This window comes from Fistularia commersonii, chromosome 25 (assembly GCF_037954325.1).
Source record: "Fistularia commersonii isolate RoL2024-O1a breed Wild chromosome 25, RoL_Fcom_v1.0, whole genome shotgun sequence".
NCBI classification, from domain to species: domain Eukaryota; kingdom Metazoa; phylum Chordata; class Actinopteri; order Syngnathiformes; family Fistulariidae; genus Fistularia; species Fistularia commersonii.
In genome coordinates this window covers 4,220,104-4,247,253 of record NC_141308.1, presented here as the reverse complement: position 1 = coordinate 4,247,253, position 27,150 = coordinate 4,220,104, and the positions used below count along the sequence as shown (strand labels likewise).

Sequence of the window (27,150 nt, the reverse complement as noted above, 5' to 3'; positions counted from 1 at the left end):
GGCTTTACCTCTTTCATGTCCATTTCACTTCCTCTGTTCAGTGAAAATGGTAATGGTTGGATCAATTTATGAATTTCCTTCTATACCTTAGTTGGACTCAAAGCAATGAACAGCACTGGATGCATGTGCATATAAACATTAACTAGAGGCATGAATGAAGCATCAACCAAGAAAATGGGAAACAAGTTGTTGAAAGGACAGTTTGACATGGTCTTTGATGAAAATAGGGTTTCAACTATTAACCCAATATTCAATTGATTATTATCTATCTTGTTGGCCATGCAAACCCAAAATTAATATTTGTCTCTTTCAAGTTTTTCAATAGATTGTCAATCGAAAATTTAATAACATGTTTCGTAGGACTTAACCAAGGCAAAGGTCAAGAAAAACACTTTACAAAATATTAGATTTGTTTCTCATGATGTAGTTAATACCAAATATCAAATAGAAAGTTAGAGTAAGCGTTTACATTGAATGTCTCATTATAAATGGATTATTAATTTTCACTGAAGATAAAAACCCTATTCATAAAGCGGTATGTAACAAAAATCTTTCCCTGCTATCCTACAGACCTATGAGTAGTGCAGTAGTGCAGACTGATGTTTCTATAAGTGTTAATGTATCTATGTTAATGCCTTTGTTTATGAGCAGAAACAGAACAGCTACCAACGATCACTTACTCTACTTGAAATTGACTATACCTCACCATTATCTGGTCTGTGTCCCTGGACTGGATTTTTTCATACAGAGCAGAAATGGTCTATTGGGAGTGTTATTTTTCTTTGTATGGATATTATCCCTTGTGTTCATATGTAGGCATGGTACCTATGTACCTAATCAAAGTGCCTAATGATAATTGTATTGCAATCCATATTTTATACATGTCTGTTAAAGACCAATGGCAAACTGCTTAGGGAAAAGCAGGTCTTTACTGTCTGTTGTTGAGTTTTTGGGAAAGTGGCTCCATGCAGCTCTAGAATGAAGTGGTAATTGTACACTACAATAGACCTACTGAAAAGAAATTGAAAAAAATCAGCACGGAAAATACATTTTTTTATAAGACCCCTTTACTGAGAACACAAAGATCACAAAAAATGATAAAAAATTATTTCATACTTTGCTAACATGAATGAGCCTTACAAGTGCTGTTCAAATCTTAAAAGCTTAATCTTAAAAGTTTAAGCTTAAAAACTTAAAAGCTAACCATTCTTTTTAAAAAAATGTTTGTCATGCAGTATTTTTCCAAATATTCCACAGTATATGTACAATTATGCATAAACATTCCGTTTTAATGACTAAAATATATTTTAAAATATTGACGTTACTTAATCTTGTATTATATTATGCATGGACAATAACTGGTCAGTTAATGCGATTTATATGTGACCACTCATCAGTTAAGGTAATCTTTGACATTCCATTGTATTCCTTTTGCTGAAAGAAAACAAAAATATTTGCTTTACTACATAAGTCACAGCCTATTATTCTGTCCAAAGATATCCTTTTTAATTGGTTGTCTACATGTTAAATGATGGGCAATGCATCTCGGTTTTTGTTTCCTGACTCTGTAATGAACTGGAGTGAGGAACTGCTGTAGTGGCATGATTAAAAACTTTTAGAAGACCCCATGAACTTGTCAGTAGTGGTTACTTCATCACCGGCCCCTTTCTTTGTCACATTCATTTTCAAGTTAGTATTCTGACAGACTTGATCAAGGAGTATTACTAAATAGCTCTGAGCCTGTGCTTTTCAGATCAAAAGGACTGAATAATACCATATTACAGGTTGCACTCTGGCAGTTTCTTGAGCTGGCCCTTGTGATCAGGCTTTGCACAAAATATCAACCCATACCAGATAAGAGTTTAACGTGATCGGCTCCTCTTTACCTTAGCTTACAATTTCTTTTTGGACCGGTATATGTATACCTTTAATCAAAACTAGCAGGTATAAAAATTATTATTATTTCATTTGAATTGAGCAAACAGTTCCCTTAATACAGGGGTCACAAACCTTTTTGACTGCGAGAGCCATAAAAGTCAAATATTTCTAGATATATTTCATTGAGAACCATATAGTATTTAACGCATAATAAATAAAATATGTCTTACTTTTAATGTGACCTCTAGTGCTGCATGGATTTGTTCAAAGTGCCGCTTTATATTTCATATAAATATAACATTGTTTCATCAATGCAATTTTATCATTGCATATTAGTCATACCACAGATCCAAATGTAAATTCCTCTGTCCACGCAGCCTGAAATGCACAGTAATCATCTTTTTTTTCTTTTCGCCATCTTTTCTGTTACAAGGGTTGAAGCGGATAAACTCGTTGGCTATCTGATAAAATTGATTTCTTCACCTTTACGACCCGGACATGCTCTGAAGCCAATGGTTCCCGACCCGACCAATGGGTGACCCATGAAATTTATCTTAAAACTAATTTCTATTTACTTTAAAATGACACAGTATTAAGAAGAAATATCACAGGTATTTTAAAATCAGTTCGAAACTGATTTTTTTTTCAACTCAAAATTGTCTGGGAGCCATATGCCATCAACGGAAGAGCCATAGATTCCCGACCACTGCCTTAAAGTATAAGTTGGTTTCTTTTCTTGACTTCGTCCACTGGTGCCCTTCATCTCCATTCCACCTTAATGTATTCATGAACATGTTTACTAACTGAACTTAGTGACCAGTGTGAGCAGTTACAAGGTAAATTAGGGCATATAGAGGAATTAAAAGCCCCTGACCTTAATGATAGAAAAGTGTCCAAGAAAAGCGGTTATGAGTATAAAGTTTAGCGCCCTATGTAAGGTATCTTTGTTTCACAACCAAGTTTTCTGGCTAACTGGATGCTTGATGCATTAGGACAGTGATTATGTAGGTGTTAATTAGATTACATTTTCCACTTGGCCTAATTTAGTTCTCTTATTAGTTTGATTCCTTTATACGCATCAATAATCCTTATTGTGAACAGAAAAAGAGAGGACATACTGTGCCAATCTGCCTATCAGCGTTCATCATTTTTAGTTTGAGGGATCAGCATGCTAATGTAACGATTCATAATGAGCTGTACCTATGCTCATTTTAGCGTCAACATATATTTGCTAAAAGTTGTCATAAAGAGTGTTTGCCATCCTGGTAATGTGGTCAGTTAAATACCTCACTAAAATATCAAGCCACTTGTCTCAGCAACTCACAGAAACAAAATCCCTGTAGCTATGCACTGATAACTGCAGAAGGATGTAGCTTAGCCTTATCAGCTCTTAGGTGCAGTGACAGAGTAATCCACTGTTATTTTCAAAAGCACTTATTCAGAAGCAGTCCACTCACATTGTGTATTTATCGTACCCAAATTCAAATTTAGTAGACCCAAATTCAAATGGTCAACAATTTGCCCAATAGAATTATGATTCTGCAGGTGGATGAAATACATAGAAAGACATCAACTGTTGTGTTATCATGCTACCTTTATTCTGGTTAGTAATTTCTGTTCCAAAACAGAATTATCTCCTTCAGAATTATGTATGCGGTGAAACTTAATATTGTGAGGATTTTGCAAGCCTTTTATCTGCCATACATATATATTAATCATCTAACCAAATGTGAAACTTTGATTAATTATGTAAAAATATTTTTTTCCGAATAGTTAAAATGTGTTTACTTCCTGTGATTTTTTGTGATCTGATTGTGCATTTCAATGCAATTGTTTCATGATAAGTTTGGGTCATCAGTGCGCTTATTGTTGGCTTCATATAATTATTAAAACAGGTAGAGGAAGACTGCTTACAGTACACAAACCAATTGCTGAGGGTTACTGCATTCAAGCTGAGAAACTGAGCTTGCTGCTTGATAAAACTGGGCATGCACATATGCCATTTAGTATTCTTAATTGCTGGAGACTCTGAACAGCATACAAACATTGCATGTTGTTTTTATATAAATCCTTGCAGTTTAAGCCCAGTTATAAATGCATGGAATGCTTTGCGTATTTGAAGTGGAGTGCATGGGTAAAATACCTTCGAGGGTTTAGTCTGGCAAACGGCAATATCATAATTTCCAGATCCAAGCTTCAGCTACAACCAGTTTACTTTCTTTGAAGAATAACTTGTTTTTGTACGTAAATTTACTCAAAACTTATATCGACACAATAACTAATCAGATCAAGCATATCTACAATTGTGTAAGAGAAGTAAACTTTTAAAATGACATAGACCATGTGTTTGTTGGCGGAAATTCCAGCATTTTTTCTCACACTGTCTTGTTTTCTTTCTAAATGAAGTTATCCATGCTAAGAAAAAGTTGGTGCATCTATCTTGATTGAGACACTTTTGAATAAGATCTTTGAATCACAGGGTTGCCACAAACTAAAATCAAAACTGCTTTAGAATTAATTCAATAAAATGGGACAGTAACTGCTTGCTTTGTTGTGAACAACGCGAGGCCAAAAACAAAGAAGGCTTGAAATCAAGTCATTGTTGTTTTTCCTTAAACTTTTTAATGATTTAATATGTTTTCGACTAATGGAGTTTCAGCCTTTACCCAAATAATATGGACTTATTTTCATTTGCATATGTGTCTGTGTGTTGGTTTGTGCTGAGAAATCTGTAAATCAATCACAATGATAAATAAGCATTATGAAAATTTGATGGAGGTAGGAGCGATTAAGAAAAAAGCGGTTGCACGATCGCCCTGGGGAACTAGAATTTCATATTACAGCAGTTTAAATTGACGCAGTCAGCTGAAGATTGTGAGCTTAACAGCCCCTGTTTGTCTTATTAAAAGTGCCACTAGAAATGGATGTGTCACACAACACATTCAGTCGGAACTTCTGCCTCATTTTGCTTTTTGTCATTGCCAGTGCTGGCCCCTCTCCTAACCTTGGTCACATTCATTTGTGAATAATACATTTTGCCAGTTGTGTAGTAATGTTTGCCAGAGGGTAGAAGGGATTGCCATGATGGTATTTGCCTGGGTTTGCATTTATCTGCGGCTAATGATGAAACACCCTGCTGACTTTTTTTCTCAACTGCCCAATCCCCTCTGTTTGAGTAAGTGTATTTTTGCAAGCCTTAAACCTGTCATTGAAGTACAGTTTCTTTGCATCATGTTTAGTCGCTGCCTTCACATTCCATGTTCCAAATTAAATGTAACTCTCTGGCTCCCACTATCTCTCTCAAACTATTTGTGTCTGTCTGAGTTAGAGTTTTCACGTGATGAAGCAGACAATAGAGAGAGGCACTCTGGCACTTGGGAGAGGTTAGCCAGGGTTTTTGTGTTGCTTGTCAGAGGGGGGCATCTAAACTGTGAATAGAATCATTGAGTTGGATGTAATTTTGGGCATTAGTTGGATAGGCCTTTCTGCTGACAGGCTTGCTTCAACCACCCCCCCTTTTTCAGTCCCCAACCCCATTTCCCCCTCTGCTGCATCGGCATTTCTTTCCACACCATAGGCCTTTATCATTGTGCCCATGACAACATGTCTGATTGGGCGTGGCAGCCAAGATCTTTTAGCCCTGTACCTTGGGGAACCAATGCATCCATAAATTGTACCACCAGACAAGTTTAAGCAGGGCCATTTTGTGGTTTTGTAAATCAGGAGGCTTCCCCTGATAAATGAATAGACACATGCTGGATATTCTCATTTATTACATATGAAAATGGTTATGCCTGCTGGGAGTTAGTGCTGTGATTGGGGTGAGGATTGGTTGTTGAAGAGCCTCTTAGAGTTGCCCGGTGACCATATTTCAGTCAGTGTTGAAGAGTTTCAACATATCTCAAGATGAGCGTTTGTTCAAAAAAACAATAGGGGAAATACTACTGTCACTTTCACTGCTAAACCATGTTCACTGAAAAATGTTGAGAATTTGAACAGTAGAAGTAAGACAAAAAAAGTCTTACTTAGAGCTAAAAATTCATGAAACGGAGCCTCAGGGGGGAAATGTGATCTGAAAATCCAAAATTTGCCAGTATGACCCACTTTATAGATTTGCTGATAAATACTTGTAGGCATTCGTACAAGATGTCGAAGTGAGGTCCACAACAATTTCAGTTAAACACCAGGATTTTAAATAACCAAAATATGCATATGGAGGTGTATTTTGTTTAAAATACACCAAATGATAATTGTTTTATCATGCTTTGCTCTACTGTGTATATCTTTAATATAGTTAGATTAATTATAATTAGCACACATTTTTGTATATCCAATTTATGGTCCATCAAAATTGCCAAATCTTTAATTTAATTACCGTCGACAAATTTTGTCTTGTTTGAACCTTGTGAATCTTACACAGATAACCTTCTACATGTTTTGCTGTGCAACAACCTTAGGTAAACTCATCAAGGTGAATTGAAGTGGTAAGCAAACGTTAAAAAAGCAAGGATGTCCTAAGTTATAAGCAGGACAAAAATGGTTTTGTGAATCTCTAAAAGTCAATTATTCTGTTTTTTAGCGCTCAATAATGTGGTAAAATGTAGCAGTAAAAAAAAGTAAAGTAACGGTTTTAAATAATGATGAACATACTATCACTTACTCATAACTGCCATGCGATTGATAATTAGTATTACAAGGTGGTTAAGCTGTACACATTGTAAAATAATTATTTTCAGTATTAGTAAGTAAGTATTCATATGAGAAAAAAGCCCAAACCATTAAATTACAATTTCTCCAAACCTTTGTTTTTGTTTTGAAATTTCTGGTAACATAAAAACCAATAACAGACTTACCTTTTAGTTGTTCCTGATATATTATCAGATTCTTCCCTGATTTATCTGAGTTACCTACTTCTTTCCTTGCTTAAAATTTTTCAATCCATAAAGAAATACATGCTTATTTTTCTAAATTTACATATCTTTTTTTCTTTCCACTTTACAACAGTAGAATTTCTGAAGGATTGTTTCCTTTCCTTTTGTTGTGCTGTATCAAGTCATTCTGTTTTTTTGCTCATTCCAACAAGGCTGAGCAGCCACTTACTCAGTCTCAGGACCAAGGCCAATATCCTAGGACTGCCTGCTGTTATAGACAGCAAAAAGTAAAACATTACCCATTCTTGCTGAGCAATTTATTACTAATAGGGTATAGCACATTTGTGCTAAATACATTGCAAGTGTTTTGGTGATGGTACCAAATGATGCCTTAGGATCAAATTTAGATTTCCTTTTGACCCCAAGCTGATCCAACTGGGGAACTCCATGTGCTGAGTGCAAATTACTCTCCGAAGACATATTTTGGGCCCTTAAGGTTGCAGCACAAAGCAAGATAGGGTACCCTGCTTCAAGGCTTTTGTTAAGTAATTCCATTCCTGTTTTAATAATTCAAAGCATCACCGGCAGCACCTTCATACAAACAATATGTGGCACTGTTGTGATCTATAACTGGAAGGAATTTTTATCTCTCCCTTCATACCATTTTGTGTGCTATAAACATGAGGGGAGCATGCCTGGGAAACATCAACATACTGTAAAAGAATCACACAAAGAAGCTCCAAGGTGTGTGTGTGTGTGTGTGTGCATACTGGTAAGGGTTACAAAGGCTATGCTCGACTGTCACTCACTTGTAACATGGTGTACTACTGCCATTGAGCCCCCTGTGGGACTCAAACTCCCATGAGCCACTTGTCTACAGTGTTTTGATGCATGTTTGAGTTTCAATGCATTCTATCGGTACTTGCTGATGAAATAAACATTACACATACTTGTGACTCTTGAGGAGGAGTGGAGAATCAGTCGTGATCATGGAAGGAATTTTGATATTTTGTTAGGGATATTGCTGGCCTACAGGAAATTAAACATGCAAATTTTGACATTTATTTTTCTTAAATTCTTCTAAAACTTGGAATAAAAATAACTTTCAGATGAGATACATACATGTGATGCCTGTATTGTGTGTGTGTGTGTGTGTGTGTGTGTGTGTGTGTGTGTGTGTGTGTGTGTGTGTGTGTGTGTGTGTGTGTGTATGGATGGAGGGGATTGAATTACCCTTCAGGGGATCTCTTCCATTTTTCTTTAGTCTCAATTTCTCCCAACTCTCTCCTCTGCTGCACCTGTTTTGAGAAATGCCTTTGGGGCACTGCTTGAAGTGAATAATGTATGAGTAAAAGCGCAAATGACAAAAACCTTTCCAGAAACCTTGATCTGCCCGTGTCTTTTACATTCTTTGTCAACAATTATAGTTTTTAACCTATTTTTTCCACTGTTAATATCATTATCCTTTTTCTCTTCCGCAGTGAGGTTTGTTGACTGTGGACATGCCCTGGTGCGGCTCGAATGCAGTAACTCTCCTGACTTCCGGATAGAGCCAGATGGAGTAATTTATACCACCAGAAGTCTTCAGCTCTCAGGGCACCATACACCACTGTTGCTGATCAAGGCCAGTGATGACACCACAGCGCAGCAATGGGTAACCCAAGTCAGGCTGGTTCCCACCACCAACCAGCAGGTTAAGACACTTCCCTTCTATAACTTCTCTCACTTATTTCTCAGTTGTCTCTCTGATGTTGCTGCATTAGATAATGGAATGATCAATTTTGCCCTAACATCAATCATCATATAGTTATTAGGCACACTGCACATTTACAGATGAATAGTTCCCTAAATTGTAACAGGTGTTCTACTAGACTTGATGATGCTTGGCTAATTAAAGCTTTATGTGTCAATTTACTAAGAGCACAAAGAGACAATCAGTAATGTCCGCGGGTAGCGAGAGCAGATGCAAAATAGCTCATCACAAAGTTGATTTCAGTGAGCATGCCTTGTGTTTATGAAGTTATTGCTACTATCATCCAAAAAGGGACACAACTCATTTTGTGTTTCGGAAGACAGGAAGCATCTGTTTCAGCCGCAGTGTGCTATTTAAGCCCCTCCTCAGGATAAGTAGTCCAGTCATCTGTGATTAATTAGAATGACCATGTGCTCATATGTCAACATTGTCATTGGCTGAGGATCAGAGGAACTGCACAAATTGCACATGTGCTATGGCTGTCTTGTTACCAGGAAATGAAAGCAAGTTCTAAGGCAGTGTCATTGTAGAGGTTTCAACTTGAGTGCCAGAGAATTATGGGATCCTGCTCAAGTAGATAATATCTGCTGCTTTAGACCTACAAGAACAGCGCTCTGCGCAGTGACGCATACATGCTGCTCTCTGCCCAAAGCCATCCTGTGATGTTACTCATTTTATTCAGCCAATGGGCATATATTAACAGATACTGCCAAATCATAGTTTGTTTGACAAAGCACCACCAATTGATTTTAATTGTATGTATTTTAGTTAGAATTTGCTAACATAGTCAGAAGATAGTTTTTATGGTGATAGAATAAGACCTTGTGCAAAGTTGTGTTAACTCAATTTTAATTCTGATGGTACTATGATGCTTTGTAATCTTGTAGCAGGTAATGATTTGTGGCAACTGCTGCTTAATATTAGAGCTGCAGGTTTGTGATTTTAATGACACAACTAGAAACTAGTTTGCTCCTCAAAGATTTTACATACCTCTCCTACATTACCAGGGGAACATGATTTTTATGCTTTGTTTGTAACTGTCAAAGTGTATCAAGTGTATGAATCCATGACTCGTGTCTGTATCTGTAGAGATACAGATACAAGAAGGTTTGCCCTGATTTGTACGTAATGAAATCAGGGATTGACTTTCCCGGATCTTGCACGTTTATGAGGTCATGAGCGGGCATCTCTTAATCGCATCAGTGATTACATTTTTTTTATTAGTGCCATGAAGCACCAGCCTTGGGGAAACATTTTAATCAATGACAACTAAACAATAACCTCATTAACATGATTGTCCCTACATACTATGTTGCCGTCATTTGGTGTCTCTGCTCCATCATGCACAGCTATCTGTGTAAACCACCAAATGTTTCAAAATGGGGAGGGGGTTCTAAAAGGGCAAATACAGTTATAAGCATAAGCATACATTGACAAATGTTCAGCAGATAAATGTGTGTGTATGTCAATGGGTGCAGACCTCCAACACACCAGAGATAGACATGTATCAGGCTGAACAAACACACTATGCCATTCATCATTCTAGACCCAGGTTGCAAATAATCACTGCTCTCACTTGTGTCCATTTTAATAGTGTAATAGATATTTCTGAAGCAAGCTCCTTCTCTTGCTGTCTCCATCCCTCTGCATTTCTAATGTGTGAAAGCAGAGTAATCAGATTTCAAACATGATTAGTGGAAGCTCTCTGACAGTTCCCCAGATGTTAGAGGAGGGGGTGAATGCCATATGTATTGCGTTATAAGATGGCAAATGATTTCTCTCTTTACATTTGGTTAATTTGGTTATTTCATGGACTTAACAAACCAAACAAAAAATAACTACCGGTATTCAATTATAGTGTTAATAACAGTGTCTCAAGGAAAGTGGCAGTTCCATTAATATCCCAAATATCATACATTGATATCGACAGATTTTACTATTATCGTTGTCGTTTGTGTTCTTTCCCACCTGTTTTAAGTCAAGGTTATTTAAACTTTCACTGATACTACTTCAGTCTCCTCGATTTCTGGAGCAGCATAGTCAATTTACACCATCTGTGAGCTTAGTATCTGGCTTGCAGGTACCATCCTCTGTTTCAAATCTTATTCATTACAGCTGAGAGAAGATGGCAGATCCATTATGGGAGCTGGTCTGCCTATGTTGTTGGATTTCTTCAGGATGTTAGATGAGGTCTGCAATGTCAAGTAAACCAGAACTGCATTGTACATATTGATGTCTGCAATAGCCACACAAGGAAAATATGGTGCTCCTCTGATAACTTAGAGAGAACTTATTAGTTACAGAAATTTGGTTGTGTGCTTATGGAAGTTTGTTGCTATCAGAATAAGATTCAGGATTGGAATGTTAGAAACCTTTTGCTACTCTGCTGATAAATTTTAAGTTATACCATAAGATAATTATCAAAAAAGAATTCAGAATGATTAAGAATTTAGGTTCAGGACCAGTATTTCAACAAACCACCTTTTCCACAGATATTGCAGTGTTCCCACAAAAGTATATGCAAAGTACAAGATTGACCAGTCACTGAACTAACTGACTTTTTTTTCCAGGTCAAGGAAGCTGCTCTTCCTCCAGTCATATCCAGCGATTTGAAGGAAATATCATTTCCATCGCGAAAGTTGGACAGCCAACTGAAACGCATGAAGAGAGACTGGGTCATTCCCCCAATTAATGTCCCAGAGAACTCACGGGGTCCTTTCCCACAAGACCTTGTCCGGGTAATGTCGAGCACCTAATATACGTATTGACACTTAAGAGTAAATGCTTGATACACGTGCTGTATACGAGACTTGTGCCTTCAATAAAATGCTTTGTATTGATAGCATTTTGCTAAGGGTCATGGATCTTCATTTTGTCTTGTTATTTAACTTGTTTCAGAGGGCAGTTGGTGCCAATGCAGCTGCATTACTTAGAAGCACTGAGAAATTTGACGTGCTCACTGGCGCCATAGAGTTGCTTTTTGAGTTATTATACTGTTTTTCTCATCACTCAAGGACACATTCAGAGCCATTTATTTACATCAGCGCTGTGGCCGTGGCTTAGTGTGGGTGGCTGACAGAGGAAAAGAAATACTCAGAATGGTTCAGAGGGAGATCCATGTTCAGTATTTTAAACTGATTTCCTTATCAAGTGTTACATCCTGAACATGCTATTTCTATGTATTCTATTAAATCCAGTCTTATTAAAGTGGATATTTCAAGGCTTTTGTGGATAATACAGGAATGAAGAGACACTGAGCTGTTTGCTAGGCTTGGACAAGGATGAAGGCCTTGTGTGTCTCGGCTTACATAGCAAAGCATGCTGATATTCCAGCCAAGACAGAACTTCAATGTTAGATAGATTTAAATCTTTCACTTCCACTGTTAATGAAAGGGTCCATTTAAAAACCATTATTCTCACCAATGCTGAAATTATTGGTCGATAAGCCATTCAATTTACAGGAATTCAGTATCATAAGCAATACAGTAACAACCTTTGGGCCTGTATAGCCTGTGACATGCAGCTTTCTTCTGCTTATTATTAGAAAGAGGATAATTTTGCATTGATGTTATTCTGAAAAATGATCTACAGACACAACCTTGGCTTGAGAAATCTGTGCCGGGTGCCTCCCTTGCCAATTGAAACAGTAAGACGTCAAGAGGAGGACAGATGTAGTCTTGACTTGTGTGGAAAAGAAATTAGGTCATTTTTGTTTGATGAAAAAAAAGTTGTTCGAAGGGAAATTTGTTGTTACATACCTTATATGCCAATCTTTGGAGAGACATGTTAACATTTTAAAAAACTACAATAAGGTTTCCGAGTTGTCATTAACAAAAGTTTATATCCACAGATCCGATCAGACCATGACAAAAACCGGTCACTAAGATACAGTGTGACAGGCCCTGGTGCTGACCAACCTCCAACTGGTATCTTTATCATTGACCCCATCTCTGGAGAGCTGTCCGTCAACAAGCCCTTGGATCGTGAGCACATCCCCAGCTTTCATGTAAGCAGACACAACAGAGTAAAAATGCTCTTTCAATTAAGGATTTTTTTTTCATCTGAGCCAACTTTTTGTCTTTCTGTCTGTTGGTATGTGATGGAGAGTCATGTGCAGCCTGAACAGGCTCTTCAGACAATAAAGACCAGGGCGTGATGAGGGTCTCCTTGAAAATCTGACTTATCCGTCTGAGAATTCAAGTCTACTTCTACTCTGTGTGTGTGTGTGTGTGTGTGTGTGTGTGTGTGTGTGTGTGTGCGCGCATGTGTGTTTGTAAGTGGTCACTACACATAGATATTTGAGCCTCGGTATGCACATTGATTTTTGTGGAGAGTATAAATGTCTAAATGTTAAGCTGCTTCTAAATTCCCTGACCAAAGTGTTAGGTTTTCTTGTGGTTAGTGAGGCCTATGTTATTGTGACATTAAAATATTCTGTCCAACTGTCCAACACCAATAAGACATGGTGAATTAGGAGACAATTTGCATCCAGCACTTAAAATTGGGAAAAACATTTGTTTGCATAAGTATTTTGTAATTTTTAAAAGGGACATTCAAAGACTGAATATTGCAATTTTTAAATCAAGGAAATAATGTAATCATATTACATTAGTGTTACAAAGTACACACTCATCTTCCCATCTTCCTGTTCATTACACATAGATAGAGTGATGTTATTGATCACAGTTTGCTTTGACTTCTGCTTTTGTTTTGTTGAAATGTGTCAGCCTATTAAGACAATTGTGGCAAGCTGGTGTGATTGGAGTTTCTCCTCCATTTTTCCGCTTGTCATGCACACTGATATTACCTCTTAATAAATCTAGCTTTGCCAGTAACCCTTATTGCGAAATTTTACCATTCTCACAGCTTTATCAGTCAGAGAGCAGTAGGAATATGGTGTATTTTTTGTTCTATAAATGTATATATTTGAACTCTGCAACACCATAAGTTGTGAGCAAAATACAGGAAAAAGAAGCTATGTGTACCCCTACATATGTGTACACACACGACGCACACACACACACACACACACACACACACACACACACACACACACACACACACACACACACACACACACACACATGCACATACACGCCATTATAAAGTCTCAATGTGCAATCCATTATTTTAGGTTTCAAAACAAACACTAACCTCTACTGTGAACTAAATTTGTTTTGTCATTTAGTCCAGCAAATATGAGAATACATCTTTAAATGATAAAATCAATAGATTAAAGTTCTGCTCAGAACAAATAATAGCATCAGACTTATTTCAAGAGACAACCCAAATGCAACTCCATGATCTAAATGAGGTACAGGTAGTTTGGAATCTCTAAAGCCCTCACCTCTAAAAAAATAATAGAGTGCAAGATTATAAATACAGAAAAAAAAATATGGTTGATACTGAACTGTAGATGTACTGGATAGTCACCACAGATGTATTTTTTTGTTTTCTTCTAGCTGAGAGCTCATGCAGTGGACCTCAATGGTAACCAAGTAGAGAACCCTATCGATATTGTGATCAATGTGATCGACATGAATGACAACAGACCCGAGTTCACCCACCAGATCTGGAACGGCACTGTCCCAGAGGGTTCCAAGCCAGGTATTGTAGATACAAATCCAAGCAGGACGTCACACTACATGAGCAACCACTCTAATGTTCTCTGAGCCTCATGCTTTGCAAAACATCAAACAGCATTAGCAGTCATCATTTCATGGCCAATTTGTTTTCGGTTGGTGGGAATGGGTGTCAACAATAAAATGCTATACTTTCTATATGTCCCAAAGATAACACTTGAATGGTGTGCATGCATTTTAAACACCAATGAGGATTTTTCTAACTATACGTATTTTCTATTTTTAGAAATCAGAACATTTGCACTTTCTCTTTTTATGTCCTGTATAGGTACATTTGTGATGACAGTAACATCTGTCGACAAAGATGATCCCAGAACTGCTAATGGAATGCTTCGCTATAAGATCCTGTCTCAGACTCCTGAAAGTCCGACATCGAACATGTTCACAATCAACAACAAAACTGGAGGCATCATTACAGTGGCAGCAGGCTTGGACCGAGAGGTGGCTTATTCTTTCTGTAGAAAAAGAATCTTTGTGGTCTTCCATTGTGTTACTCCATTGTTAGTCCTCCAAGACAATGTGAATCATAACATATCTCCCTTTACCTTTTAACCTATGGTAATAGTATAAAATTTTAAGATATGTGAAATTCCTAGCTCTTAAAGTCATTCTCATGTTTACTTTAATTTTCAGTTTCTTTTTTGTTGTTGATGCATATCCACATTTCAGTCCAGTTGTGCTTTTTAAAAATTATGACCAAACACAAGACCCTTAGCTATTATCCAAACTGCCCAAGAACAAGTGAGCTAATGTGGAATTTTCTGATCATTTGCTAAATGAGAAGAGAAAGTTATTTTACAAGAAAGCAATGTGCGTCACAGTACAGCTGTTTCCTTTCCTTTTCCTCTTTCTCCTGTTTCTGATGCAAAAAAAGAAATATTTCCTTACAGTTTCTGTTTCTCTTTCATTGCATAAAATGCCATACATGCGTGGGAAAATAAATAACACGGCTATAAATGTTAAGGCAGTTGTATCAATCCAAGTGAGGGCAGTCTAGCTAGGCAGCTGTTCAATCACTTCTGCCTTTGGGCTCCGATTTTATATCCAACTGTTACCAACATGAAGGTTATTTGTCCGGTTGTCATTACCCAGGAACTGGCCCATCAACTGTGTGCATGGCTTTTAACTTGATAAGTTTATGCAAGGTACATGATGATAGGATTTAAAATGGTTTAAGTTGCACATATGTGCTCACAAACTCACATCCTCCAGAGGATATGAATAATTATTACTCATTATAATGACGAGGCCAGTTCAGGTATGTTTAATTTTATCTATGCACATTTTTTCCAATGTATATTTAATCAACGACTTATTAGGACAAACACAATAAAGATCTAAAATCGTACACTAGTATTCTTTTACACTTATGGTCACTTATTGAATATTCTTTAGTTTACATTCTTGGAAATTTGTTTTTTCAACAATATTATATGAGGTAGTCATTTTTTTATCATCTCGTATCATAAATCATTATGTTGAACATTTTTTTCCTCATTAATTGTGCTGATTAATGCATGATGGGCAAATATGCCTGTAACGTGCTTGAAATATATTGTAATACATGTCAAGATAGGATCTGTGTTGTTATTCAACCCTTGTTCAGATGTTTCCTTATTTTTTTTCCCCTATTCCTCACAGAAAGTGCCACAATACACCCTGATCATTCAGGCCACTGATATGGAGGGCAGTCCGACATATGGCCTCTCCAACACAGCCACTGCTGTCATCAGAGTTACTGATGTTAATGATAATCCCCCAGAGTTCACTGCTGAGACGGTAAGAAACTAATATTTGAGACATCTACGGTGTAAACACCAAGAGGACTGCCATTTCAGGATAGTGTAAATAAATGTACTCCACTGTCACCTCTGCTCACTTGCTAAGTTGTGCTTGCCCAGCATTTCAGAAGCTGTACAGATACACAAGTAGCCAACCATGCGTAAAGTTATATCCCCCTCCAAATGTTGACACATGCAACTACAGAGATGTCAGCTCGACTGAAAGAGCCACTTACTGTGCTCGCAAATCACTGAAAAGTAATGCCACTGTTATGCTATCAGGGGAGAACAGGGGATGAGATGACCATGATGACATGATAAGTTACCTTTGATGTCTATTTACCCAAGATCGGTCATGCCGTGCTGTGTGAGGCCGGGCTCAGTGTATTTTCTGCTGTCACAGCAGTATCACTAACCGCTCACTGCACTGGATGTTCATGTTTTATTCATGCAGTTTTTCGGTGAGGTGCCTGAAAACCGTGTGAATGTCATTGTGGCCAATCTGACGGTGACTGACAAGGACCAACCCAACACACCAGCCTGGAACGCCGTCTACAAAATCACTGGGGGCGACCCAACGGGCAGGTTCTCTGTGCCCACTGATCCTACTACTAATGAGGGTCTGGTAACAGTCGTCAAGGTAAGACCCCACCTTGTCAAACTCAATAAGACATAAATGCAGTTTGCATCCATAGTGAATTATGGCCTATATATGTTCCACTATATACTGTATGCTTTTCTTGGGGGGCGGGGTCATTTGGGTGTAATTTTGGTTTTCTATGAAACTACATACTAGTACAACGACACTGCTGTCAAGAAACAATACTGCTGTCATTTGGTAATAAAATATGCGATTTCCTCATAAAAAGTCTTAGCAAATAGCTCACTCTTAAATAATGCAACCATAATAATCTTAGAATTAATAATCTACTTTAAATGTGTCTGCAGCTGAAACAATAATTACATTTGTACTTAACATATATCTAACTTACTACGTAATTGACTGTAACACGTCACGATCTTTGCTGAGCGCTGAAAGATACACAAGGTTAGCATACAAGGAGATTTTAAATCAAGAAAAAGCAAGAAAATGCTTTGACTGTTAACTGGCATTACTGTCATTGTTTTCACAAACAATTTAATATGCCCTCCTCCCTCATTCATTTAAATTTTGATTCTTGACCTACATTCTATGTCTTATTTGTTTTTTCCAGCCTATTGACTATGAAATCAGCAGGACCTACGTGCTGACAGTGGAAGCAAGAAATGAGGTTCCCTTAGCCAGAGGCATCCACTCTCCTCGCCAGTCTACTGCAACTGTCTCCATCAGAGTGATAGATGTCAATGAGAGTCCCTACTTTGACCCCAACCCCAAACTCATTAAGCTAGAAGAGGGAATGTTGCCAGAGTCAGTGCTGACTACCTTCACTGCACAGGATCCTGATCGTTTCATGCAGCAAAGTATCCGGTAAAAAAGACATTATTGTATTGTAGAAATTAATTTTCCTGATCAAGTTTATAATGGTGCAGTTGTTTAAGCTGCCAATACTTTTCCTCACCAAAATTGTTGTAATTTCATGATTTGACCTACAATTTAGTTAATAAAGCCCCTGTGGTGTTCTGTGGAGGCTGTTCTCTACAATAAAAAAAGATAAGGAAAAAAAATGTTTAATAGATCATGTTTAAATATTAATTTTCTGATAACTTATAAAGAGATCTCAGAATCAAAAGTGGGAAAAAACTGAAAATTATACTGACACATTCACTGCCACCAAAAAAAAAAAAAAAAATCAACAATTTTAACTTTCTAAAAACAAAAAAAAAAAGTTACTCATGAGTTGAGCCTTTCTATTGTTCTTAGGTACTCTAAACTCTCAGATCCAGCAAACTGGCTTAGAATTGACCCCAACACTGGACGTATCACAACAATCGCTATTTTGGACAGAGAATCCCCCTATGTGAAGAACAGCTTGTACAACGCAACTTTCCTGGCTACTGACAGTGGTATGTAACGATTCAAGTGCTACTGTGATTCCCAAAAATAACTTGTTGATCTCTGTATCATGTACTGGTTTCATGGTCTAGGTGTTTCAGACAGGCTTATATACCAGTGTTGTACAGTATGATTCATCCTTCATGAGTATTTAAGCTACTGGGAGAAGATAGTGCTTCATTGTTCGGCAGAAGTCAAGCACATGTCTGGTGTGGCGCACTGAAAGAATTGTACCTCTGCAGTGTTTTACACCAAGAGCCAGTAATAAATGCACCACATCTGTTGCAGATTTATTTTTTAATCTCATTTACCACAGAGACTTGGTCAGCCCTTTACCAAACATGTGTCTGGGACACTGACCACCGACACCTGAAGTTTAATGCACCAGCAAAACCTATAACCCTCCAGCACATGGATAGATTCACCTTTTCCCTGTACTGGCAGGATTTACCTCTGTTCAGGTTTACCCTGTTCTATGGACCATAGCTTAAGCCAACAGGCTTAAAAATTTTGCCAATAGAGAGGTTTCTTAGCATTAATGGGTCAGGATTGGATGACTAGCTCCTTTGAGCGTGGCCTGAATGGTAAAAAAGCCTCTTAGCTGAGTGAATACATAGAGAACCCTGAGAGGAGCGACAGAGGGCTCTGTTTTTCTGCTTTAGTATTCTCATCCTGTGTCCTTTTCAGGAAGATGGTCTTTAGGCTCAGGCACGTTAACACAAAAACAGAGGGAGATGTTGGTGCGCACACAAACACACACACACACACACACACACACACACACACACACACACACACACACACACACACACACACACACACACACACACACACACACACACATATACACACACCAATCACAACCCAAATATTATTATCGTTCTCATGACTTGATTTTTTTTTTGTACATCAGTATGCAGTTTGGATTGGTCCTCTCCCACAAGAGCAAATAGCTGTTGTCTTATAGGGATACTTTAAGAATAAACTCCATTTGACTTATATATTTGTTGACTGCATATTGCTGGTATTGTGAGATATTATGTTTCAGGCTTCAATGCTGCTTTTCATAATCATTTGTGGTAATCTCCTTTCTCAATTATACTGTTTTTATGTTATATATGTGTTTGCATTTGTGCTCCACAATCCATTCAGGTGTACATCCGGCAAGTGGCACAGGTACTCTCCAGATCTTCCTGCTAGATATCAATGACAATGCTCCTAGAGTGTTCCCCCAGGAAGCAGATATCTGTGACAAACCAGAGCCAAATGCTATCAACATTACTGCGGTTGATGGAGACCTGAACCCCAATGCTGGGCCATTCGCCTTTGAATTATCTTATAGGCCCTCTGGCGTAAGGAGGAATTGGACCATCACAAGAATTAGTGGTAAGACATTATATCAGTGATTCAGTGTAATTAAATGTATATGGAGACTTTTACAACTCATTCACTCAAACCTTTCTTTTGTGCACTGTGGAAAGTATATCAGGACAATTGCACATTTGTTATTATTTTTTTTGTATTTACATGCACTAACCTAAGTGCATAAGATAAGAAATGCTCAGTCTTCAATTAAAACTATAAAATGTCTAACTCTGTTAATTCTATTTAGATGTGTGTTGCTAAGTAATGAAAGCAAAACACTTGGATATGATCAACATTGTTAACACATAAAATTCGAACAGCATGCTGGTCACTTTAATCATCATTACAAGGTTGTGTTTAGAGGTTATGTTCTGGTTGGGTAGACATCAGTTAACAGCTTTGTCCAGATGACAATGCTATTGGCAGCTGATTGAAAATAAACCCACATTAAGGTATCTTCTCATTATCTCAACCCTTGTGTATGGAACAGTCTGCCTGTAAATCAGAGGTAATGATGGTTGCATTTATAAAACCAATGTTTGTATTACTCATAATTAAGTTATCTTTTTTTTGTTTATTTTCTGTTTTACTGCATTTATTGTTTTCCCTTCATGCCATCTTGATTCTAGATTTAGACACTGAAGGACAAAGCTTTTATTTTACTTTGCTTGCTTTTTAACCTTTGTTTCATGGACACTTTGTTTGCTTGTTTGCAATTTTCTGTACTTCGTCCCTTTTTTCTTTGTTTAAGGCTGAAGTATCTTTCTTTTAGAAAACGTACTTTTCAGTATTTTATTATATTTTGTTGTTTTGTTTTTGTTTCCTACCTCAGGTGTTTCCCCATTGCAAATTCATGAAAATTTTGTTCTTTTCATTTCATCATGTTGTATAGTCCCCTGATGGGGTGATGTTGGGGTGTGTGTGATGGCATTGTCCGTAAACCACTTTGTATGAAAAGCACTATACAAATCAAGTTTGATTGATTGACATCAGATCACCCCCAACTCGTATTTGATTCATACTCAATCCATCTCAACTACCTTTCTCCCATCAGACCTCTCTTCCCTGCTCTGTATTCAGTATTGTGTTTTTATTTCAGACCAAAAAAGGTAGTTTTTAACTGGTGGGAAACAGCCATGCATTTCCTGTGTCAAAATATAAAACTGAGATGTTAGATTAAGGAAATGTTAACAATGGACCCTTTGTTTCTATTTTGGTATATCTTACTTAATTTAAGATCACAGATTCAGTCACAATTACCATTAGTACTTTCAGGCAAAGTAAATTGCAATGTGTGTATTATTTGTATTTTTCTCCTATTATACTGCATATAATACTACGCACACTTTAGAGTTTTATGTTAAGAGTTTATGTTTGCTCAGCTTTAAAGACCCATACCTCTTTTCAAGTGATCACTCACCATGTTTGTTTTTGGCTGCATCTGATTTAACATGCACAAACCTTTTGAAAATCAAAACGAATTTATTTAATAATTGATTCACCAACTAATGTCCACTTTGATCAGTTCACCCACGTAGTAGATCTGGACAGGGCTTCTTAACCAGCAATAATTTGTATAAAAAAATTAGATTGTAGAAATCCTTTATTGTGTGTTAGCTATTAGGTAATGTGAGTTGAAACACAGTAAATATATCCTAATAGGATGATCGCATTTGGATTATTGCAGCTGGGAATCTAGCTTAAGCAGCATTATAAAAGGTATTGAGTAGATTTATGAGCCCCAAATCTAAATCCTTACAATCATTTGGATTTGATATGCTGATGCAATATCCAGGTTGGAATTTATGCCGCATATTTGAAGAAATAAGAGTTAAAACAATCCAGTGATCATACTATTCAGCGTTGGCATTTGACTTAATCCCCACCAAAAAACTTGTCTGCAAAAGAGGTGGGAAATTATTGTGCACATGCACTCACGCTTACTTCATCCCTGCATTTGCTGTTCTTCATGTTCCGATTGAGCATTAATGGATCTAACTTGTGCTGTCCTGTCTCCTCTTCATCGCTTAGGTGACTATGCTCAATTGAGTTTGAAGATTGGCGTTCTTGAAAGCGGTATCTATGAGATCCCCATCATAATTACAGACTCAGGCAATCTGCCCATGTCCAACACCTCCTATCTGCGGATTAAAGTTTGCCAGTGCGATGTCAATGGAGACTGCACTGACCAGCAACACATAATGGCTGCAGGCCTGGGCACGGGTGCCATTATTTCTATCCTCCTGTGCATCATCATCCTTCTAAGTGAGTGTCTCAGTGCCTCTCTCAAAATCCATGCATTTCCACAAAAATTCAGATTATAAAGGCAGCTCAAAATTATCCAGAATATCACTAGATTAATATTGGATTACTAAAAGATAACCTCCCTCACATCTCCATCCAAGCTGTGAAACAATTGATGCGATTATTTTTGTATGAAAATACTTATTATGTTTTCTAACATGAGATTCCTCTCTGTTTATCAGTTCTTGTGCTTCTGTTCGTGGTGTGGATGAAGCGCCGCGACAAAGAACGGCAAGCCAAACAACTCCTCATCGATCCTGAGGATGATGTGAGGGACAATATTCTCAAGTATGATGAGGAAGGTGGCGGAGAGGAGGATCAGGTGAGAATAATGTTATACATACTCACAGTTACAGAATCCTAAAAAAAAGGTTATTTACTTTAAAATCCCTTAAAAGTTACAGCTGCAAAAAGCTTAAAAAAGATGTTGACAGCGTTCTAACAGCTTTAGTTATTTCAGCTGAAAATTAAAGTCTATTCTTTTTTCTCTCTGTGGTCTTCACACACTTATTAATGTTTCAATGCCTTGGTTGATAAATGATTTCTGTCCTGGAACTTGAGGCTTTATTTTTGTCTGGCAGTGACATAGATAACTTTCTGAAGCACCATTAACCCTTGTTCAGAATGTTACCTTTCTTGTTCCCCTTGTTTGCTCTCATGTCAAATTATGTTGAGTTTGATGTAGTTCATTAACACATTTCTTCCAAAACTTTTACCATCAGTTAAAATTACAGACGGGCTCATAATATAATGATACTGAGGATGTCTCTGAAAAGCAACGTCAAGCTACACATATATGAATCATAAATTTTAACGATATGAAATCTTTTTCATTTGAACAATTCCTGTTTCTGACTCTGCATGCTGTCCTTCAAAGATTTAATTTAAAACTGAAATTATTGTTTTGCGGGGTCTTGTTTATGTCCTGAAAATATAATGTTTTCAATTGATCTTCATTTATTTTTCTCTAATTTAATCAAAGTTTCGGATACGTAATACAATACAAGTGAATTGGCATCCTTCACACCCATTGTACACACTTAGCTGTCTGGCATGGTCTTAAAATGCTTACATAAGGCTGGTGTGTGGTCTTGGCTCATACAGTAGCAATCTCTGTAGAAGCCAAGCCTGTAGGGATATGAGAGGACCACCTAGACACTCCCTACAAGCTTACATGTTCTTATAACCCATATTTTATATTACCTCCGCTCTTAATAAACCGCACGGTCTCAAAGAGGAATTGGAAAATTTCCCTCACTTGTGGATTAGTAGAAATACTGGTTTTTACATACGAGACTAAGAAAAAGCTCAGAGGGAGAATCGAAACCGACAGTCAATAAGGCAAATACAGTTTGATCTAATTGGTCCTGGAATTATTGGAAATGTTTTCTCAGGTAGAACTGATTCTCACCTCACAATGCATTTACACAACACTAGAAAATAAGCTATGCCACAAGCATCAATAAAGTCACATTTCTACATGTCCATGTCCTGACCAATAATGGTCAGACAGAAATTCAATTATTGTAATCACCCCATGTTATCATTTAAAACATCAGTAATAAACGATTTGCATTATTATTTTGCTTGTTGGAGTGCTGCTATGGCTTTGGAATGGCAAGAATAAGCAGGAGACCCCTCTATGACCCAGCACAGTGCCAAATTAGCCTCGGAGACTTGTAATTGGTTAGCTGATGTCATTTAGAGACAGACATCTGCTGTGGTGCAATAGTGAAGCTCTGTGTAAGGTAACAATGACTGCAAGGCCATTACACATCTGCCACATATTAATCTAGAGGGACTGCACCCACTTGTGTATTCATATTCTCAGTCTCACTCATGAAATGCATAAATCTGTAGACCCGTACATTTGTGAAAAATAAACGGTTGCATGCTAGCGGCAATTTACTGAGTGAGACTAGCTCCCATTTTGAGTGGTGCAGAGGTGGGCAGGGCGCCAGAAGAAAATGGCCTTGACTGAGGAACTGAGGTAGTCAGTGTGGGGTAAAAAATGGACCTGACTTTCCTTGCGATGTGGTCTCTATAATGCCCAACCCTTGTCTCCCTATCTCTCGCTAGGGAGGAAATTGAAGTGTCAGTCCATTTGGTGCTCTCAGAGTATATGATTTTGGTTACTGCTGCCATTGGCCTGGTTTGTATTGGTTTGTGCAGCACTCATTTAATCAAAGGCATAAATCTGATCAAGCTGTACTCACCAGACATCGAAAAAATAATTCTGAAATAATGGACAGTTGAGAACATGTTGTGAAATGGATTGTAGAAATAAACACAACAGGAATGAGTCATCTCCCCTTCACATCTTAAACCATAGCCCAAGACAATAAGGCTTTGGAGGCATACATAAAACACAAAATGATGTGTATTTCAGTGACATGCAAACAAAACAAGTCGGACCCATTCATAGTGAAAATGTAATTAGCTAGAGATTTTTGTCACCGTAAAAAAGACAAGCTAATTAAGATTGAGAGAAAGATAATTATGAGCTCTTCTTCTTGAATATGTTTTGTATTAAAAGTACCTATTGAAGCTCTCTGGAAATTAATGTATATAACTTGTCAGCATCTTTCATTTGGTTTATAGAGGTATGGGGAGCAAAATAGACACAGCTGAGCATTTTCAGCTCTGAGGCTAAGAACAGTCTCATAAGGTGTTCATGTCTGAAGAGGCAGTCCTTTTAACAGTGATGAGGGTACTCTCTATATAATTTACATACCTTGACAATAAAAGCCAGGAGCTATTTCATTGAGCTGAATAGTTTCATGTTATCTACTGATATAACTGTAATCCGTTACACTATCAGTTTTTGTTTTACAATTTGCTTTTTCTGTTTCAATGTGTCAAATAATTGAATTAGTGCCAAATTAGTTTATCCTATATAGATTTTGAACCATTATCACAAAGCATGGGAAGGGATAAAAGAGAACCTGTCAAATTTAATCAATGACCGCACTATGTGACAATCCAAATTTGTAAACCATGATGTATCAGTGAAAGGAAATTTTGGAAATCCTTCAAGGCCTAAATTCTGTTCTTGTCCGAGGGCGTAGATTTCATCTTGTAATAAATACAATAATTTCTGTTATACTGCCATTCTAGTTTGCACAGCTGTGGCGTGCAAATGAAGCAATATAGATATTGTTTTAGTTGCCTTTGTTTGAATTAGGGTCATAAGAGCCAGGGGGTAGCCATTTTCAAAGGCCTGAGCTCATGTAAGGAGCCAGTTCCCTAAAGGAGCTGGTGTCATTAAAGCTCTCTGCTTAGTTCAGCCATTACACAGTGCTGTTACAATTCATGTCACCAACTCATCTCCCCACTGGTGTATGACCGAAAGGAAGGTCAAGCAGGGGTCTCACTGAAATGAACCAAAGATGATGGTTGTCATTGTTGTGTGATGACCATTATTCCTATCGGGTTCCCTCAAGATTACAGTTATTGCTCACGAAATCACATGGCACGTGAATAATCAATACGTTTGTTCCTGATATAAGATGATAATTGTGTAATCATCTCAAGTACCCACCGGTTCATCATGTTTTGCTGTGTTTATTTGAGTAATTGAAGAGTGCCATCAACGGTTTATATGTATTGGATTGTTTTGTGCCTTTGTGCACATGTACGTGTGTATGTTGGTTCATGTGTAACCAAAGACAGCTTTGAAAGAGGATATTAGAGATGGATGGATTACTTAAAATCTTTTAAAGAGGGACAATCCATCATGCACGCTTATTAGGCACACCGTCCAATGCTCAAATAGCATAGTTTCTCTGTCATATCTGCCGTTACTATGATACCATCCAATTATTGAGCTAAACTCAGCTCTTCACCGCAACACTATCTCTCCTAATTCTTTTTTTTCCCCTCACTTTTTCTCCTCCTTCTCTGCCCATGACTTTGCACAAACTGTGAGCCATTCAGGTTGCCTTGGTAATGTTAATAGGATTAGCAGGGGCTTATGCATATCCACCATTTTATGTCTGGGCAGTGATTAAAGCAAGAGTCCCCTGCACAGCCTTCCTGCCACAAACCACACAAGCATAAAAACAATGAATGATGCGGTCCTCAGCATTGACCCCTTAAATATTTCTTTTAGAAATATTACATTGTCCCCATACTGTACCCTTTCAGATTTAAATGTCCTCAAGGTCTCCTCAACTCTTCACTGCGTAGTATAACTCTCAAAAAATTGTCACTCAGTTGAGCTCCACCTTTCCACAGCACAATATGCGTTTGGCCTTTGTGTCATCACTCTCAGTTTGGGGTCTTGTCATGCTGCTCAACAACACCCATCTATCTCCCGTGTTCCTTAGGATTATGACCTGAGTCAGCTCCAGCAGCCGGACACAATAGAGCCTGATGCCATCAAGCCTGTGGGGATCCGCCGTCTAGACGAAAGACCTCTCCACCCTGAGCCACAGTACCCAATGAGGTCAGCAGCACCCCACCCTGGAGATATTGGAGACTTCATCAATGAGGTAAAATGAACAACTTAAACCAATCAGCAACCAACATGTATCATGTGCATGTGGTGTTATTGAAAGCTGGGATTGTTTTGTGTGACAAAATTCAGTCTAGTATAACTGACATCAGAGAAAATCAAAGTTTTATTTCACTTTTAGAGGTTGGGGTTTTCCTTATAGGTTTGCATCTAAAGAAACAGTTTGGTTAGTATAACTTGGAATCATGCAATTTTCTTTTTCGTACAGAAAGTGAAACCAATTAATAGAATTTTTTTTATCGTTTGCTAGCAGAAAGAAGAAAATGTTCTCAACCTTTATTATTATCAGTTAAAAATTGGGCCAGAGAGGCCCAATTTGCTAACTCATGAAGATATATCTTTTTTCGGTGCATTTTTGGCCAAGTAGAGGTAAAGATATGTTAGGAGATTAAAAAAAGGAGATGAGAGAAAGCAATACATTGGCTTGCTGTTGGGGTGCAGTGTTCCATGTGCCCTCATTTGCCTCAGGCCATCATTGACTCCAGCATGAAGGGAGAATGTAAAATGAAAAGAGCAGTCATGTATTTTTCACAAGCTCCAACAGACAAGAATTTTGCAGCATTCCAAATGGGGCTCTCTCCTAGTTTTTGGATGGTGCCCAGGTTTTTAGATTTTACTCCCTGACCATTTATCTCTCAGACCCCTCTATCTGCACCATTCATTTACACCCTTGCCGTGTATCATTAATAAACCTAATACACTTGTAGTAACAGTTGATATTGGCAAAGCAGCTAGCGCCCTCCTTCATTCACTGTATTTTCTCATGTTATTTCTATATTCTCTCAAGACCTCAGAGTGATTTCAAGTGCTGACCCAGAAATGCTCACTGCAGCCAGACAGCAGTGTTTTAGCCTCTGATTTGAGTGTCTCTAAAGCTCAGTCAACATAGCTCTCATGGAGCTGGAATCTGATCCAATTAATAAGGAGTTAGGGTTTGGGGAGCAAACTTTGTCCTTAAAAAGTCAATGAGGTCTGTAAGCTTAGGGCACTTGATTACATTAATGTGACAAAATATAAGCATTGGTTTACCAGAACTACTTTAACCCC

The 27,150-nt window shown here is 37.7% G+C and overlaps 1 protein-coding gene and 1 long non-coding RNA gene across 3 annotated transcripts in view; one reads left to right on the top strand and one right to left on the bottom strand.

The window, feature by feature from the left end:
- LOC147218886 (uncharacterized) overlaps nt 1–27,150 on the bottom strand; it is a 116,919-nt gene that overhangs the window by 68,855 nt on the left and 20,914 nt on the right. The window lies entirely within an intron of this gene.
- cdh2 (cadherin 2, type 1, N-cadherin (neuronal)) overlaps nt 1–27,150 on the top strand; it is a 62,538-nt gene that overhangs the window by 32,510 nt on the left and 2,878 nt on the right. For both annotated transcript variants that reach the window (XM_086172023.1, XM_086172024.1), the window contains 13 exons: nt 8,231–8,442; nt 11,073–11,240; nt 12,353–12,508; nt 13,965–14,109; nt 14,413–14,585; nt 15,786–15,923; nt 16,380–16,565; nt 17,140–17,393; nt 17,787–17,929; nt 19,071–19,304; nt 21,315–21,548; nt 21,770–21,909; nt 25,916–26,080. In XM_086172023.1, the coding sequence (XP_086028149.1) occupies nt 8,231–8,442; nt 11,073–11,240; nt 12,353–12,508; nt 13,965–14,109; nt 14,413–14,585; nt 15,786–15,923; nt 16,380–16,565; nt 17,140–17,393; nt 17,787–17,929; nt 19,071–19,304; nt 21,315–21,548; nt 21,770–21,909; nt 25,916–26,080 (2,348 nt within the window). The remainder of the gene's footprint in view (nt 1–8,230; nt 8,443–11,072; nt 11,241–12,352; nt 12,509–13,964; nt 14,110–14,412; nt 14,586–15,785; nt 15,924–16,379; nt 16,566–17,139; nt 17,394–17,786; nt 17,930–19,070; nt 19,305–21,314; nt 21,549–21,769; nt 21,910–25,915; nt 26,081–27,150) is intronic.